Source organism: Amphichorda felina (genome assembly GCF_050947745.1).
Source record: "Amphichorda felina strain 45539 chromosome Unknown scaffold_9, whole genome shotgun sequence".
Classification (NCBI taxonomy): domain Eukaryota; kingdom Fungi; phylum Ascomycota; class Sordariomycetes; order Hypocreales; family Bionectriaceae; genus Amphichorda; species Amphichorda felina.
In genome coordinates, this window is record NW_028145041.1 from 2282580 (window position 1) to 2297204 (window position 14625).

Here is a 14625-nt window from a genome sequence, read left to right on the forward strand (position 1 = left end):
GATGCCTCCGAGTCCTGGAGCTTCCTGCTTTGTAGCCTCCGGGGGCCAGAAATTCTTTGAGAATAATTCCCAGTGGCTACTTTCTTCGGCAAGGGAGTCAGGCTCGCTTCCGTTTCTCTCCGGGACCGTTTTCTCCTCAGACTCGGAGTCTCGTCGATCACTGCCCGCCCCTCACCCCCCTCCTCGCTGCGCTGGCCATCTTGCTCCACGTCTGATTCCTCCCGCTCATCATCAGGGATGACAAGCTCGGCGATAGTAGATCTAAGGGCAGCCTCGAGCCTAATCTTCCCCGAAGGTTTGGAGGATGCCAGGCTAGGGTCGTATGAAGGGTTGCATGGGGTCTGGGACTTCTCAAGATGGTACTTGAGCCCAACATCATTCTTCCAAGCCCCTCCGCACTTTTCGCACTTGTACGGTTTGGATTCGGGGTCTTCGACTTCTCCAGCACCTCCCCGTCCTCGCTCACGCCCGCGTCCACGCCCGCGTCCCCGACCACGCATTTGAGCTCCACCACGGCCACGACCACGACCAGGTGGGCGTCCGCGTCCGCGCCGCGGTAAGGGAGTAACGTCACTCCCAACGCCAAAAGGTGGTGCCAGTTCCATGGCGAGTGTCTCAGAAGCTACATCCCCTTCCATGACGCCTTGATCCCCCATAGTGACGTCTGGCTGTAAAGATTTGGATGGGTTCTCAGTGTCCAATGCGTTGCCCTCGTCGACATCTGGGTTTGGGGGTCCAGTGGTTTCATTTGGGGTAGCCACCACCTGAATGGCACTTGAACCTCCCATATGCTGCGAATCATCAACTGCGATCGATTCCGAGTCAACTCCGTGACTGGATGGTACTGCCTGGGCGGAATCTCTGAGATCTAATGACGATTCCATCGCGGTCCTCAGTGTCCTAGCCGGTACCATAAGGTTAACAATCAGCTGATGAGGTAAAGACGGGCGAACTTCGTCATTATCCTCAGCCTGCGGCGCTTCCGGGGTCTGAACATGCTCTACCCGATGTGGACGGGGTGATGGTTCAGGGGTTTCCACCCTCGGAACCCTAGGCCGACCCCGGGGCCCGCGGTGAGTTGTTTGTCCGCAGATACTTGATAGAGAAACGGTGCCGTCAAGCCCTTTGGGCTTGGCACTGAGAGGAAGGAACCCGTAAACTGCACTCGAAGAGCCTAGATCTCGGAGTGATTCTAGCGAGGTCTCAGAATTAGCCCTTGGTTGGACGAAGTATCTGTACGACGCAATTTTCCCAGAACGGGTGTGCTCGCTTCGCAATTGGAGGTGTTCCAGATGACGTGGCTGTACCGTTGCGGTAGCCATTGTCGAGGTCAGAGATGAAATGAAGCGAGTGAATGAAGGGCCCAAGGTCAAGAAGTAAATGTCCGGGTTTGTGACGCCCAGACCATTCGAATTCTGTGCCATTCTTACCACGTATTGGTGAATGGGTTCGTCTGGGGTCCATCGAGGGCGCGTAGCCATAAGAGATGGGCTGGCATTCAAGTGATCAGAGCCATCCGAGGCGACCTGCACTTCTGCCGAGCCTCTTTTGCCAGTAGCCAAGTACATAGTCCAGTCCTGTGCGTTCATGTCTCTCACAAACTTAATGCAGTCCTTGAAAACTTTCTCATCAAGCCGTGCCGCTACATACTGGATTGTCCCTCTCCCGTTGAGAAAGCGGCAAGTCTTGGAGATGACCCTCATCTGCCATCTCATGCTGAGAACTCCGAGTTTGGACTTCATATCCAGTATACGAATGACACCCCACGCCTTGGCAATTGCAAGGATTGTCGTGGCCAGCGCTATGTAGTCGATAGACTCTCCTGTCCATCGAGTGTGCCAAGGGACAGGGTCGAGGTTTACCGTGAGAAAGGCAGGAGATAAGTCCATCCCAGCTGTGGTTGGCCTGTCGGTGTCCTCCCCGTCTCGTATAAGTACAGGAGAAAACTGTGCCAACCACATTTTGCTTGTCTTGGTTCCTCTGACCAGGGTAGTTCTCTTGGTAATGTATCCCTTTTTAAACAGTGAGTCGGTTCGCTTCGGGACCGATCGCTTGTCTTGATCAACTAGCCGCCCAAGATTGCCTTGTAGGATGCCTTCAGTCTTGGTCGATGCAATTCCCAGAAGACAGAGCCACTCAGATCTAGGAACACGTTTGTGATCGACGCCGTGGCCTGTAATCGATTCCCACATGGTGTCTTCAGATGTAAAAGCTCTGATATCCTCTGGCAGGGCAAGGCCCTGAGGCGGCGATTCGCTCCTCTTAGGATCATTTCTGGGGCGGCCGATTCGGCCTTGGGTTAAGAATGTCTGACTGTCTCCGCAGTCACTGGGGTTCTTCCGCAGCACGCGGGCCAAGACATCCTCCAGGCTCAGATGGTTATACTGCCGGTCTGGCCCAATGGAGACATCTTGCCTCTGGACCAACCAACTCCAAACTGTCGATATTCCCCGTAGGCTTGCGCCATCGCCATCTTCAGTAGCTTCCACGCCACGATTCGGCTGCTGAGAATTATCCGGGGAGCCGCTTAGTCTCTGGCGGATAGCATCCACGAGCTCCGTCACAGGACATCCTATTGCGCCAACATCAGCGTCCATCATTTTCAATTGCTCGGCAAGAACTCTATGAGTTCCGCTAGCTCCAACATAGGGGTACGTTTGAAAGGTTCGATGCATATGGTCGAACAATCAGATAGATAGCAGACATGCTCCACTGCACACTCACTCACTCACCTTGTTCACCTGCACATGAGATGAGCACCAGCAAGCCGGCAATCAGGCCCTCGAGGTCCCAGGCCATGGCGGAGAGCGCACTAATAAGCTCATACTAGATGTCTTCTTTCGTAAAAAAAAAATGTTATCGGAAAAACTTGAGATATCCGGGATCGAACGAGGGCAAGGTAGTTAGCTGCATGGGGATGTTTTTTTTCCTCACCTCGGCGAGAGCGCGATCAAGTGGGGGGGGGATGGTGGGGGAGCATTTTGCATCACGAAGTGCTGACCACCTGGCCATGAAATAGTGATGACATAAGCACGTCACCCGACTCACCAAGCAACTCAACGCCACGCCAGACTGCCTACTGATAGCGGATTGCATATCTCACAAGGCTGAGAAGCACGCAGGACAGGAATGACTAGTTTATTCGTAGTCGTGGAAGTGAATTGGGTATCTTCGGCCATATCTCCAAATACCGTCGTGGGAATCTCGCTTCTTCCATCTCGTAGCCCCATGAATAGGTGTGGCCAGAGTTACGTGTTACGAGCCAGAGGAGCCGTTCAGCTTCGCTTGCTCGTGCTCTCTAATTTTCCTGTAGGCCTCCAAGACGGCATTCCTCTCCGCTTGCAGCTCCTCGCGACGCTTCAGACTCCCCGCTGCCTTCGGTATGCCATCGACGTCGACCCCAGCGCCATCCTTGACTGTTAGCTGCCTCATTTTCTTCTTGTTGAGCTCCGGGGGGGCCTGGGCGACGTCGTGTAGGCCAACCTTTGCCTCGCCTCGCTTCTTCTTGAGCTGGAGCCAAGGATCGTCATCGTCATTCCCGCCCCGCTTCTTCCCCTTCTTCTTCTTCCCTCCTGCCTCTACCTCCCAATCCTTCATATTGAACGAAGAGGTGGTAATCCCAGCGGCATCGTTCTCAAGATCCCTCTCCGCTTCAAGTTCCAGCTCTTCTTCCCGCCTCTCCTTAGCCTTTCGGTCTTCGGCGCGCCACTGATCGTATAGTCGGTGCATTTTGATCTCTCTGCGAGTGCGCCACACTTTGACGCCCTGCTCATCCTTACCATCCTTCACGATGGTTTTCTTTGTGAGTCCAGACACCGGGAGGGCAGCGTCCACTCGGGCAGCAAAGTCCCGTAGGTCCTCTCCCGGACGGATCTTAGGTTTTTCGGGTGCGACTTCGCTCTTCTTCGGCTTGTCACCGGTGCCGTCATCGAGGCCCGGTCGGGATTTCTTGCCGTGTGCAGCAGCCATGACCCGCCTGAAGGATCGGGGTGTATCGTCGTCCTTGCGGCGAGACTTTGTGCGCTTGTTCGATTCCTTCGACACCTTCCCTACTGGGAGGGGGCGAGCTCGTTGTGTCGGGGGTAGCTCATAACTAGAGGTATTGTTAGATGCGTTTGTCCCAGCACAGGAACTCACGGGGCACTTACTCTCCGTCATTCCCTCTCTTCCTTTTGTGCTTGTGAGGCATCGTGATTCGCTCGTATCAAAGGCTAGATAGGCCCAGTGAGTGCCTATACTTGTTGCGTGTACCACAAGAACAGGTCCAGCGAGTTCTTATGTCCTATTTCGGTGGCAAGCTGTCGTCAATGAGCGTGGGAAATGAGAGGCTGACTTGTGTTGCTACAGGTCAAAGTTGAATGAAGAAGTTCCTGCGCTGCAACTTTTTGGTGGGGCGCTTGCCGCTGACAGGGGTGGGTGGGGCTTCCCAAGCTCCTACTTCCAGAACATCATCATATCTAGGTAACCAAGAGACGCTGAACACACCTCATCTCCGTGACACCCGCCTGCATGCTCCTCGACTTGAAATTCAAGGAACCTTACGCGAGTAAAGACACTGAAAATCCACCTCGTTCCCTCCTTATTTAGATGCGTAACTATTATCCGCACATACGCACGATTTTAACGTCGATGAACCCTGTACTGTCCTACCTCGCAACTTCGCAGCGAATCCAGCAATGTTGATTCTAAAGATCGCGGCTACTCGTAGATGATGTGCCGGCGATGGGCATCTCTCAGCCAGAATGTCCCTCCCAGCTTTCCAAGTGGCCTCAAGGCCTACGCGTCAATTTGGCGAGAAGATTTCTTCGAACACTCCATCCTGGAAAACACCAAGCTTCGCTGTCGCTAGAGCAATAATGTATGTGCTTCCCGCCTCCGCTCATATTTGATGGGTTATTGGCATAGAGCTGACTAAATTGCAGTACGATAGCCCTGCTTCCTACCTTAATCATATGGTGTTCACGTCGACTGGTCCGAGAGGTTCCCCGGCACCACGAAGCACACCTCAGTGAGGTGATACCCATCCCCTGCCATTCTCATAACGACTTCTGGCGACAGGTACCGCTGATATCTGCGCTGGAGGCGGGCTGCATTGGAGTTGAAGTTGATGTTTGGCCATACGAAGGCGAGCTCTTTGTGGGGCACAGCCGAGACGCTCTCTTGCTGAACCGGACATTCAAGGGACTCTATATCGAGTCGCTGACCCGTGAACTCGATGCGAAGAATCCCCAGACTGAGATTCACCCTAGCCAGGCGGCCCGTGGTCTTTTTAACTCTGACCCAGCGCAAACACTAGTTTTGCTTGTGGACGTCAAGGCCGACCCCGCGAAGACATGGCCGCTTCTAGTACAGTCATTAGAGCCTCTTCGCGGGCGAGGCTGGTTAACGACTGTTCGGGGCGAAACGATAGACACTGGCCCGGTCACTGTCGTCGTGACGGGGAAATCTCCAACCTATGTACTAGAACGAGTGCATGATGGTACGAGCACCCCTCGTGACATATTTCTCGATGCTCCGCTCTCGGCACTCCGGCATAGTGCCTACCACAAAAACAACTCGTACTGGGCGAGCGACTCTTTTACCAAGAAGGTTGGTTATGTTTGGCTGGGGAGGCTCCGCCCCAGACAGCTCCTCCTAGTCAGACAGCACGTCCAAGACGCCCACAGTCGGGGTCTTAAAGTCCGTTACTGGGGTCTTCCGGCATGGCCGCTACCTCTACGAGACCATGTGTGGAAAACATTAGTGCGAGAAGGTGTCGATATAATCAACGTAGACGACATAGGGGGCGTGGCTAAGGCCTGGTCACAACTGAGGATGGAATACTAACGGCTTATTGTCGCCCCCATGGGTAGTCTTGTTCCCGGATTAGAGCAATTAGAGAGGCCGGGGGCCAGAGTTCTGATTAAAGATAGGAAAACATAACACATCATTACAGGGCATACCTATGTTCCAAGAATATTCGTGGAGGTCTTGTACCTATACACTGTAGGTGCTCACTCGGACCGGGTGGCGGAGAGGACGGGTGTGGAAGAGCCCAGATGAAACAAGGGGCACCTAGGTATGCACAGAATATCCCACATGGCACATACCTATCCAGTTAAGGAAAGGGACTAATGAGATTAATAAGAAGAAGCGGCATTGCATTGGCGTAGCTGAAATAACTCCGCTATATGCCGGGTGCCAGTCGAGACCGAACAGCGATAAGAGCTCCGAGTCGTCGACCAAAGATGCCGAGCCAACCCCGCAAAACACCACGACGGAGTATGTGCGTCAGTTGGCACGCACAGCCAAATGCTATTTAGTTTCGGGGCAGATGCACCTCTTGTGCCCTGAATCCCTACCTATTTGCAAAACCCAGCGTCCTCAATCACATCTTCGTACCTCCCGTCACAGGAACAATCGGTTCTCGAGTCTTGGCGCTCAGACCATCCCCATTCATCCCGACTTCGACTTACACGCCACAGACAGCCCGTACGGATTGCAATTGCTCCGATTTCAGCCATGGCCAACCAAGGGCGAATCGCAACCCTCGATGTAAGCCCTCTGTAAATCACGTTTCCGAAAAGACGGTTCAGTTTGGTCTGACCTGTGGTATCCGTAACTCAGCCCACCATCGCGGCCAACCTGCCGCCCTACTCGACCACGCTCTTTGACGCTAAATCTATCAAGGGCCTGAGCTTTGAGGCCATTGGTAACCACCTCGGCCGAAGCGAGGTTGCTTGCGCGGCCTTGTTCTATGGCCAGGCCACGGCCTCGCAGCAGGATGTTGAGCGCCTGTCCGAGATCCTCGAGGTACCCATTGAGGCCCTGGCGCCCCTAATGGCAGCCTACCCGGACCGTGGCCGTGCCGGCCCCATGCCCCCCGTGGAGCCACTCATTTATAGACTCTACGAGATTATCCAGAACTACGGGTACGCCTACAAGGCCATCCTAAATGAGAAGTTTGGGGATGGCATCATGAGCGCCATCTGCTTCTCCACCAAGGTCGATAAGGAGGTTGATGAGTCTGGCGCACCGTGGGTTGTCATTACCATGAGGGGAAAATGGTTAGTTCTAGTGTTCGTAGCATTGTTTTCTTTTTCCGATGGCTGACCAGCTCAGGCTCCCTTTTTCGCGGTTCTAGACTCCTGGCTGAGGACCAGGGCGATCCGCGCGAAGCAATGTCGCCCAAATACAAGCACCGAGTATGAATAGGCTTCGGAAAATTTCGTCAGCCAAGAATGCGAGCAACTTGCATATTCGCACGTGGTGGTGTCGCACGGTTCCTGGGTCTGTATACAGAGGCTGGAGGTGGCGTTGGCGATAATACTAAGCAGACAATACTAAGCAGACAATACTAAGCATTCGCCCATGTCAAGTTCCAGGAATAATACTGTTCAGATGGCCTTTCTCTTCCCCAGATAGTCCACATGCCACCCATATGTACTCCCATTTTTCTATCCCCTCTCTAGCGGGAACACCGCTTCGTACGGCATGCTAATGGTTTCACCGGGTGCTAGCACAACTATGAGCCATGTTCCTAACCTCAAGACAATATTAACAGACAATATCAGAGGCTGAATTGCCACAGTATTGGAAGAGCCTATTGGGCAGGTCCCAAGGGTTGTACTTGCCGGCACCGTGGACCTTTCGCTCACTTTCGTGTATAAGATATCACCAGTATCCCATTTCCCTCCCTACATTCCGACAAGTACCAACTTGAGCAGCTCCAACGGCGACCACACTCACTAAGTCAGCCATCTTCGAATTTATCCACTTCGATAACATCGATTCAACATGCGTACCTCTCAGGCCACCAGCAACAGCGGAAAGGCCCAGCGGCCTGGCAACCCCTGGGGGGCAGACAGGACTCAGGGCCAGACGATGCCAGGATCCCCTCTCAGTGCCAACGTCATGGCCAAGCCTGCCCATGATGAGAGGTTCCCGGGATATCCTCTTGGCTGCAATATTATGTGAAACGCCCTCTCAAGAGATAGGCCACCCTTAATGTTAGACTAGACGAGACAAGCACCGATCCTGGGAGCGAATAACAACTCCCTGCATGATCTCTGAGGGGTCTAATCTTGAAGGACAAAAAGAAAAAGAAAAACACCAGCTCGAGGGTACACGACATGCCAACGATTTACGCCTCTTGTCTACATAATGGCTTTCATCCCGCGCAATGCAGTGGATAGAGAGTTCCTTTGCCGTTCCTATACGACCCAACGTACCATACCAAAACAACATTTGAGGGGGGGGGAGAGGATACTCTATCTGAGTATGGAATGTGTAGATTAGTTATTTGGGTATATATGTTTCTTCTCGAATGAATCGTTGGTTAGCTCTGGTATTTGCTTTGCAGTCTATTCCATGTTTGTGACCGTGGGACTTGGGATGAATGACCAATTTTGGCGGGTAGGTATCTGTATGGAAGGAGAATGTGTCATTAGGACCAAATAGTTCCCTAAATTAGAAAAGTAGAAGCAAAATGCCCCATCAGCCAAGGAAACATATGCCTAATACCCAAGGCCCCAGTAGACAAATCACCAAAGATAGCATCACGGATAGTTTAGCGGAGGTGTTTAGGGTAACTCCCAGAGCCATGGCCGGGGCGGTGGGGACACCAGCACCGCCAGCACCGCCAGCCCCACCTGGCGCCGAGGGCGGTGAGCCAACTTTTGTGCGGCAGAACGGGGGAGATTTTTCGCCTGGCGGAACTTTTTCCAATTGCCTGCCATCCAGTCGACTCAGCACCCAGCACATCTTGGACCCTTTACTCGCTCAAGTCCGCGCAAAAAAACAACAGTCGCCATGGTCACAAAAAGCAAACTGCGCCTGGCGCTCGCCGCCGAGAAGGGTGTTGACTTCAAGAAATTGAAGGAAAAGAAGAAGCAAAAGGCTGCCCTCAAGCGCAAGCAGGAGCCAGAGCAGGCGGAGGAGAAGCGCGGGGCAGACGAAAGCGACGACAACAACAATGAGGAGGAAGTGAGAGCGAGCGAAGAGTCGGAAGATGACGAGGAAGAGGAGGCCTACGGGAATGGGGTAAGACAATTCTCCCTCCAGGCTACAGCCATCGTCCCGACCACCACTTACTAACTCGATTTCTTCAAAGATCAACCTGGACGGTGTCGACGATAGTGACACTTCAGATTCCTCGGTGGATATGGAGGAGCGGTTACCGCGCAAGCCCAGGAAGGCTGCAGAGGTTATAGCCAAGGATGTCGAAGACGAGGACGAGGACGAGGAGGACGAGGAGGAAGAGGACATTCCCGTCTCCGACCTTGAGGACCTCGACGATGAGGACAAGGAAGACCTGATCCCCCACACCCGCCTCACTATCAACAACACTTCCGCCCTCCTCGCCGCGCTCAACCGCATAGCCCTCCCCACCGACAAGTCCGCCGCTTTCGCCACCCATCAGACTGTCGTCGCCTCCGAACCCACAGCCGACTCTATCCCTGACATCTCCGACGACCTGCAGCGCGAGCTGGCCTTCTATTCCCAGAGTCTCGAGGCAGTCCGCCAGGGACGTTCCAAGCTGCGCGCCGAGGGCGTGCCCTTCTCCCGCCCCAAGGACTACTTTGCCGAGATGGTCAAGGAGGACGCCCACATGGAGAAGATCAAGGCCAAGCTGGTTGAGGAGGCCTCCAACAAGAAGGCCGCCGCTGAGGCGCGCAAGCTGCGTGACCTAAAGAAGTTCGGAAAGCAGGTCCAGGTTGCCAAGCTCCAGGAGCGACACAAGCAGAAGCGCGAGACTCTTGAGAAGATTAAGACCCTCAAGCGAAGTAAGCTACCTTCCCCCTTCCCTACCTCATGGTTCGTTGGCTGACTGATGATTTTGCAGAGAGACAAGAAAGCGGCGGCGACAATAACACAACCGAGACCGACCTGTTCGACGTGGGAGTCGAAAAGGAGCTCGCTGGGTACAAGTCGAAATCTGACCGCTCTGGCCCTGGCCGCGGTAACATGGGCGGTGGTGCCAACCCCAAGCGGCAGAAGAAGAACGAGAAGTACGGCTTCGGGGGCAAGAAGCGCCATGCCAAGTCGGGCGATGCCACCAGCTCATCCGACCTGAGCGGCTTCAACGCCAAGAAGATGAAGGCAGGGGGGAAAGTGAGCAAGTCGTCGAGGCCGGGGAAGAGCAGGCGCAAAGCCATGGCGGGTCGATAAAAGCAGCGCTCGGCAATGTTAACCTGTGTGATGGCGGGACATGGTGTTATGCTACGGTTAGGGCATCTGTTCATGTTTTAAGAATAACGGCGTAATTCTCTTTCCTACATGGTTTCGGCATATGTAGTGACTGGACTCTCCTGACTTGTACTTTTCGATGCTTCTCATCACCTTTTTGGTAGGGACGTGTTGTATCACCATTTGCGTACAAGTCAATATTCAATTGCCATAGATTACGATCCACTAGCATAGGTATCGAGTGGCCTATTTGTGAGATGTTGCTCATCCATTCATCTATGACTCAAGGGAATATGTAGAGAGATGCTGAATAGCGCTTGCGGTCCTGTCAGCGACGCGGGTAAGCCCGTCTGTTGGTTGTAAACTTCTGCCCCGAGCTTGTCCCCTTCCACCCATACCTAACTTAGGGAGCCGGTAATCCTAGACCCCGAAGCCACGACCGTCAACTTCGTTCTGCTCACCTCATGAGCTCGTCTCGGTGAGCCATGTAGTTGGCGTACTTCCAAGCTAAAACTTTGCCCATGCTAACTAGGATATATATTTATACTAACAATGATAGAAGCGACTTTGCAAAGACCGGGAGATTGGCCTCGCCGAGGTCATGATGTCAAGGACGAAGCAACCTTCCCCAATTATGATGCCAAAATTTCATGAAACCGACCGAATGCGCCGTGAACCCTGTGGTATCGAGAAAATGCGGAGTACTGATGAAACGCTTTGCTGTGCAATGCAATTCGTAACCTTCCATTGGATGCATCAAGGCACGGTGGGATCTGCTGCCTTGAATTTGAATGCCTGTAAAAGCCAACTATTGCGAGGCTGCCACACACCAATGCCGGTGGAACGCCCATGCGCTCTTCTGGCACTCCTTGCTGCAGTACTTGGTGCGTCGGCATCGGCGGCACTTAGCAAACTGGCGTGTATACTCTTCCCACTTGCCACACTGGTAGTAGGCACACTGCCGAATGCCCCCGCGGGTGTCGTCTTTGCGGCACAAGTTCCTCATGACGACACCGGCCCAGTACTGCATATCTGTGCTATGATATCGTACGGTGAACTTCTCCACAAGTGGAAAGAGGTTGAAGTCGTTGGGGAGCAGGTATTCCTCATCCTCCTCCTCATCCTCATCAACTTCGACGTATTCTTCGTCGCTGGCAACCGCAAGCTCCTTATTGATATTGAGTTTAGGAACCAGGTGACTCTTTTGGAAATACGAACGCAGTACGCAGTACTTGGAAACGTATGCCAACAGCTGGAGTGACATGAGGACGTCTTCTTCTCTGGGCATGGCAGCCAGCAGCTCGGGGTTGGGGACAAAGTGGCGATCGAGAAGGTACCGTGGTACGGTTGAGTTGGGCAGTGGCGGCTGCGGTGGGGTCACTATGGTAGGGCGGTTGGGTGACAGACCCATCTGCGGGACTGGGGTAGGGGTTGTGTTGTTCATAACGCTGCCATTAATGGGGCTTCGGTGCGTTATGTTGAACGTTCCGACATCTTGGTGAGTCTCGGACACGGTCGGGGTCGTCAAATCCAGAGAGGCATCAGCCAGCATGCTCTCGCCATCCTCCATTGTGATATCTTGAATGCCGACGGCTGACTGCATCCCTCCAGTCTCTGTCATCTCAGTGTCCGGGGAATCATCAGACGTGACGCTCTCCCCGTTGATGTCTTCAGAAGCCGCAGTTGAGTTCTGGTGTCGAATGGATGGACGACGACGGGATCGGTTGGGGGGGCTGGAGTTCGAGGTTGGCCGCACACTAGGGGAGCGTAGTTGAGGTGGCTGAAGGGGAGTGGTGGGAGACGTCGGTTGCGAGGTTATGTCATTGGGGCCGAAAGGAGCCATCGATGCCAAGCGGTCAACGTCACGCACCGGCCGCACGAAGCCATGGACGTTTTCCATTGACGGAACCGCTGCCGTAGCAGCAGCAGCAGCAGCCAAGGGCTGTAGGTTCTGCCTAGACGTCAAAGGCGAACCACTTCGACCTTCAGACGTTCTGAGGCTGTATCGACGATGCTGTGACAAGAAGCTTGGTGTGTCCCGCGTGGCGTGACCACCAGTTTGTGGGGAAAACAGTGTGCTCTCTGGAATCTGGTGGGATGGGGCTGTGGATGGGCCAGCAATGCTGGAAGAGGTGTCGATGGTATGAGAGGAGGCAATCTGTCGGCGTGTAGATCTCTCCTCGTGTTCGACAGGGGGGGCACGAGAGGCGTTAGTCGATGCAGCTTTGAGATGACTTCGGTGACGGTGGTGATGGTCGCTGATGTGTTTGTGTTTGGCTTCCTCAGCCTTCTCCCGACATTTTTCAATGACCTTAATGTAGTTATCCAGGATGGTGGCTATGACGGGGACCATGTCGGCCTCGACAACTCTGGTGCGGACAATCTCGGTGCCTCGAACACCGATATTGACGACGCACTGGAAAGCTAGATTCCATTTCCACATGCCCATCATATCCTTACTTCGCCCCTGCTTGAGGATGCAGACGAGACGCTCGATACCTCCATCGACGGTGAGGATCTCGCGAATTCGGGCTGAGGACGTGGTAAGGTAGGCGAGGTGGTTGAGCGAGTTTATGAGGGGGAGTGTCGATGTGCAATCAAGCGCCCGGCGGTCGTACAGGGCTGTGGTAATCCCCACAGACGCCTTGTTGACGTTGGGGATGCTGAAGTTGACTTCTCTCATGATGAAGTGATGGACCTCGTAAGCGAGTGCGCATCCAGGGCCAGTGAGTCGAGGACGAGGCTCCGCAGGCCCCTGCTCGGGGAACGAAGGAGACGGAGCACGATGGGCCAAATCGGGTTGCAAACGCGTATCTACTGCCTGGTGGGCAGAGACTCGTGTGATTCTTGTCGTCGGCGAGATTCGTGGAACTTATGGGAAGTTGTCGATTCTGGAAGCGGATGGGCAACGCGACGCTAGGGGGGCAAATGACGGACGGGGTCACCCAAGATGAGGTGAGCAGGCTGTACGAATACCGCAAGACGCTTCGCGGTGAGGGGTCGGAAGAAAAGGAGGAACTCGATCGCTAGTCGAACTAGAAGGAAAAACCGGTTGGATGATTATCAATAGATGGAGTCGGTCGAGCGGGAGGAGGAGAGGAGAGGGTTGGGGGTTGAGGATGAGGAGAAAGAGTTGGCTGGGCGGAATCGGGATGGCGACTCTGGTCTGCTGTCTGCGAGGTGAGGTGGATTATGTTTCAGGCAGGCCTCTGGTTGGTCTTGGGTCTAGGAACGGTGTGGCCAGGGCGGCCCGGGGATCCTCTGACGGACTTGCGACCCGATTCAGAAGATCCAAATGCCTCGAATCGCCGCAAAGCTCATCTTAAAAATACGACGATGATGCAGAAGCAGAGAGTCAGTGTTCTGTATCAAAGGCGAAGGGCCTTGAAAACGAAGCTGGGTAGGACTCAGTGCTGTCCAAGTCGAAAAAAGACTGCCCGTCAGCAATAGTCAAACAGGCTCTTTCCTGCCTGGAAGTTAGGGACCATAGCGTCCCAACCTCACTGCTACAGGCGATAATCGCTAAATGTATCGATTGCACAGGTGCCCCTCTGGCGGTGGCCACCTTCCACGATTGTCCCTCTGACGCTGCCCAGGTGGTGTGCACATGCTGAAGTTGCAGCCTGCAGAGCCTTGGCAATGGACGCTGCTTGAACAAGATTCGCCTCCCAAATTTTCGTCTCCAACAGGCGAGTGAGGCAAAAATGGTCTCGCATTACATATTTCAGCGGTGGCAAATCGCCAGTTCCATAGTTTAGCTGATCTTACTCGTGCGTTGGTGCCTCAGCCCAAGAGCAACGTCTCCTGAGCTTCGGTACCAAAAAAAAGGAACCCCCTAAACAAGCCCCTCTGTGCTTGGTGCTAGGGGGAGATCTAACAGTTACGACGTAGTACGACCTACCTACGTGCGGAATCTCCATTAGACGGGCTGAGATGACCAGGACTTGGTCGAGCCCTTTCTTCAATGGAAGGTAAGTAGCAGGGGCGCAGATGTGGCACCTCTTTCTCCATTGCTATACCGACTTATGATTGATCATTGCATAGGTGCCTACAAGTTGCACCGTAAGTTTGATACCTGGGAATATAAAGATACTAGGTAGTAGGTAGGTACCTACCCTGCTCGTATGTAATGCGGGATGCATCGAATGGCTCCTAAACCGTTTGAGTTTGGAAGTATTACTATTTGAGTAGGTAGGTAGCGCGAGGTTCGGATAAAGGGGTTATAGTTATGAATAGTAGACCTAATCCCCACTTGCCTACCCAACCAGCTTCAGATCGGTTCACCGTCTGCAAATCATCCTCCGTGGCCCAGCTGGCTAAGGCGTCCGGCTGTTACTCGCTCGCAACCGGAAGATCGACAGTTCGATCCTGTCCGGGGGAGATTTCATTTTTTTGTTTTCCTTTTTTTTCCCCATCCAAGATGTGTGAACGTTGTAAATACTATTACTGCAGTTTTAT

At 53.7% G+C, this 14625-nt stretch overlaps 4 protein-coding genes and 1 non-coding gene across 5 annotated transcripts; 3 read left to right on the top strand and 2 right to left on the bottom strand.

The window, feature by feature from the left end:
• Nucleotides 1-3255: 3255 nt before the first annotated feature.
• Nucleotides 3256-4189, bottom strand: ACO1O0_009283 (uncharacterized protein; the record flags this gene model as incomplete). Its single annotated transcript, XM_083198633.1, has 2 exons — nucleotides 3256-4093; nucleotides 4149-4189. The coding sequence occupies 2 exons, from the start codon at nucleotides 4187-4189 to the stop codon at nucleotides 3256-3258; spliced, it is 879 nt and encodes a 292-aa protein (XP_083046368.1).
• Nucleotides 4190-6501: 2312 nt separating this feature from the next.
• Nucleotides 6502-7194, top strand: cyn1 (cyanate lyase C-terminal domain-containing protein; the record flags this gene model as incomplete). The annotated part of the gene is made up of 3 exons (XM_083198634.1): nucleotides 6502-6534; nucleotides 6607-7062; nucleotides 7102-7194. The coding sequence occupies 3 exons, from the start codon at nucleotides 6502-6504 to the stop codon at nucleotides 7192-7194; spliced, it is 582 nt and encodes a 193-aa protein (XP_083046369.1).
• A 1596-nt stretch (nucleotides 7195-8790) lies between these two features.
• ebp2 (eukaryotic rRNA processing protein EBP2-domain-containing protein) lies at nucleotides 8791-10149 on the top strand (the record flags this gene model as incomplete). Its single annotated transcript, XM_083198635.1, has 3 exons — nucleotides 8791-9021; nucleotides 9092-9764; nucleotides 9824-10149. The coding sequence occupies 3 exons, from the start codon at nucleotides 8791-8793 to the stop codon at nucleotides 10147-10149; spliced, it is 1230 nt and encodes a 409-aa protein (XP_083046370.1).
• Nucleotides 10150-10975: 826 nt separating this feature from the next.
• ACO1O0_009286 (zinc finger MYND domain-containing protein) lies at nucleotides 10976-12850 on the bottom strand (the record flags this gene model as incomplete). Its single annotated transcript, XM_083198636.1, has 1 exon — nucleotides 10976-12850. One exon carries the CDS (start codon nucleotides 12848-12850, stop codon nucleotides 10976-10978), a length of 1875 nt encoding a protein of 624 aa, XP_083046371.1.
• A 1614-nt stretch (nucleotides 12851-14464) lies between these two features.
• ACO1O0_009287 lies at nucleotides 14465-14548 on the top strand. The gene has a single exon. It is a non-coding gene; the product is annotated as a tRNA-Asn (tRNA).
• Nucleotides 14549-14625: the final 77 nt, after the last annotated feature.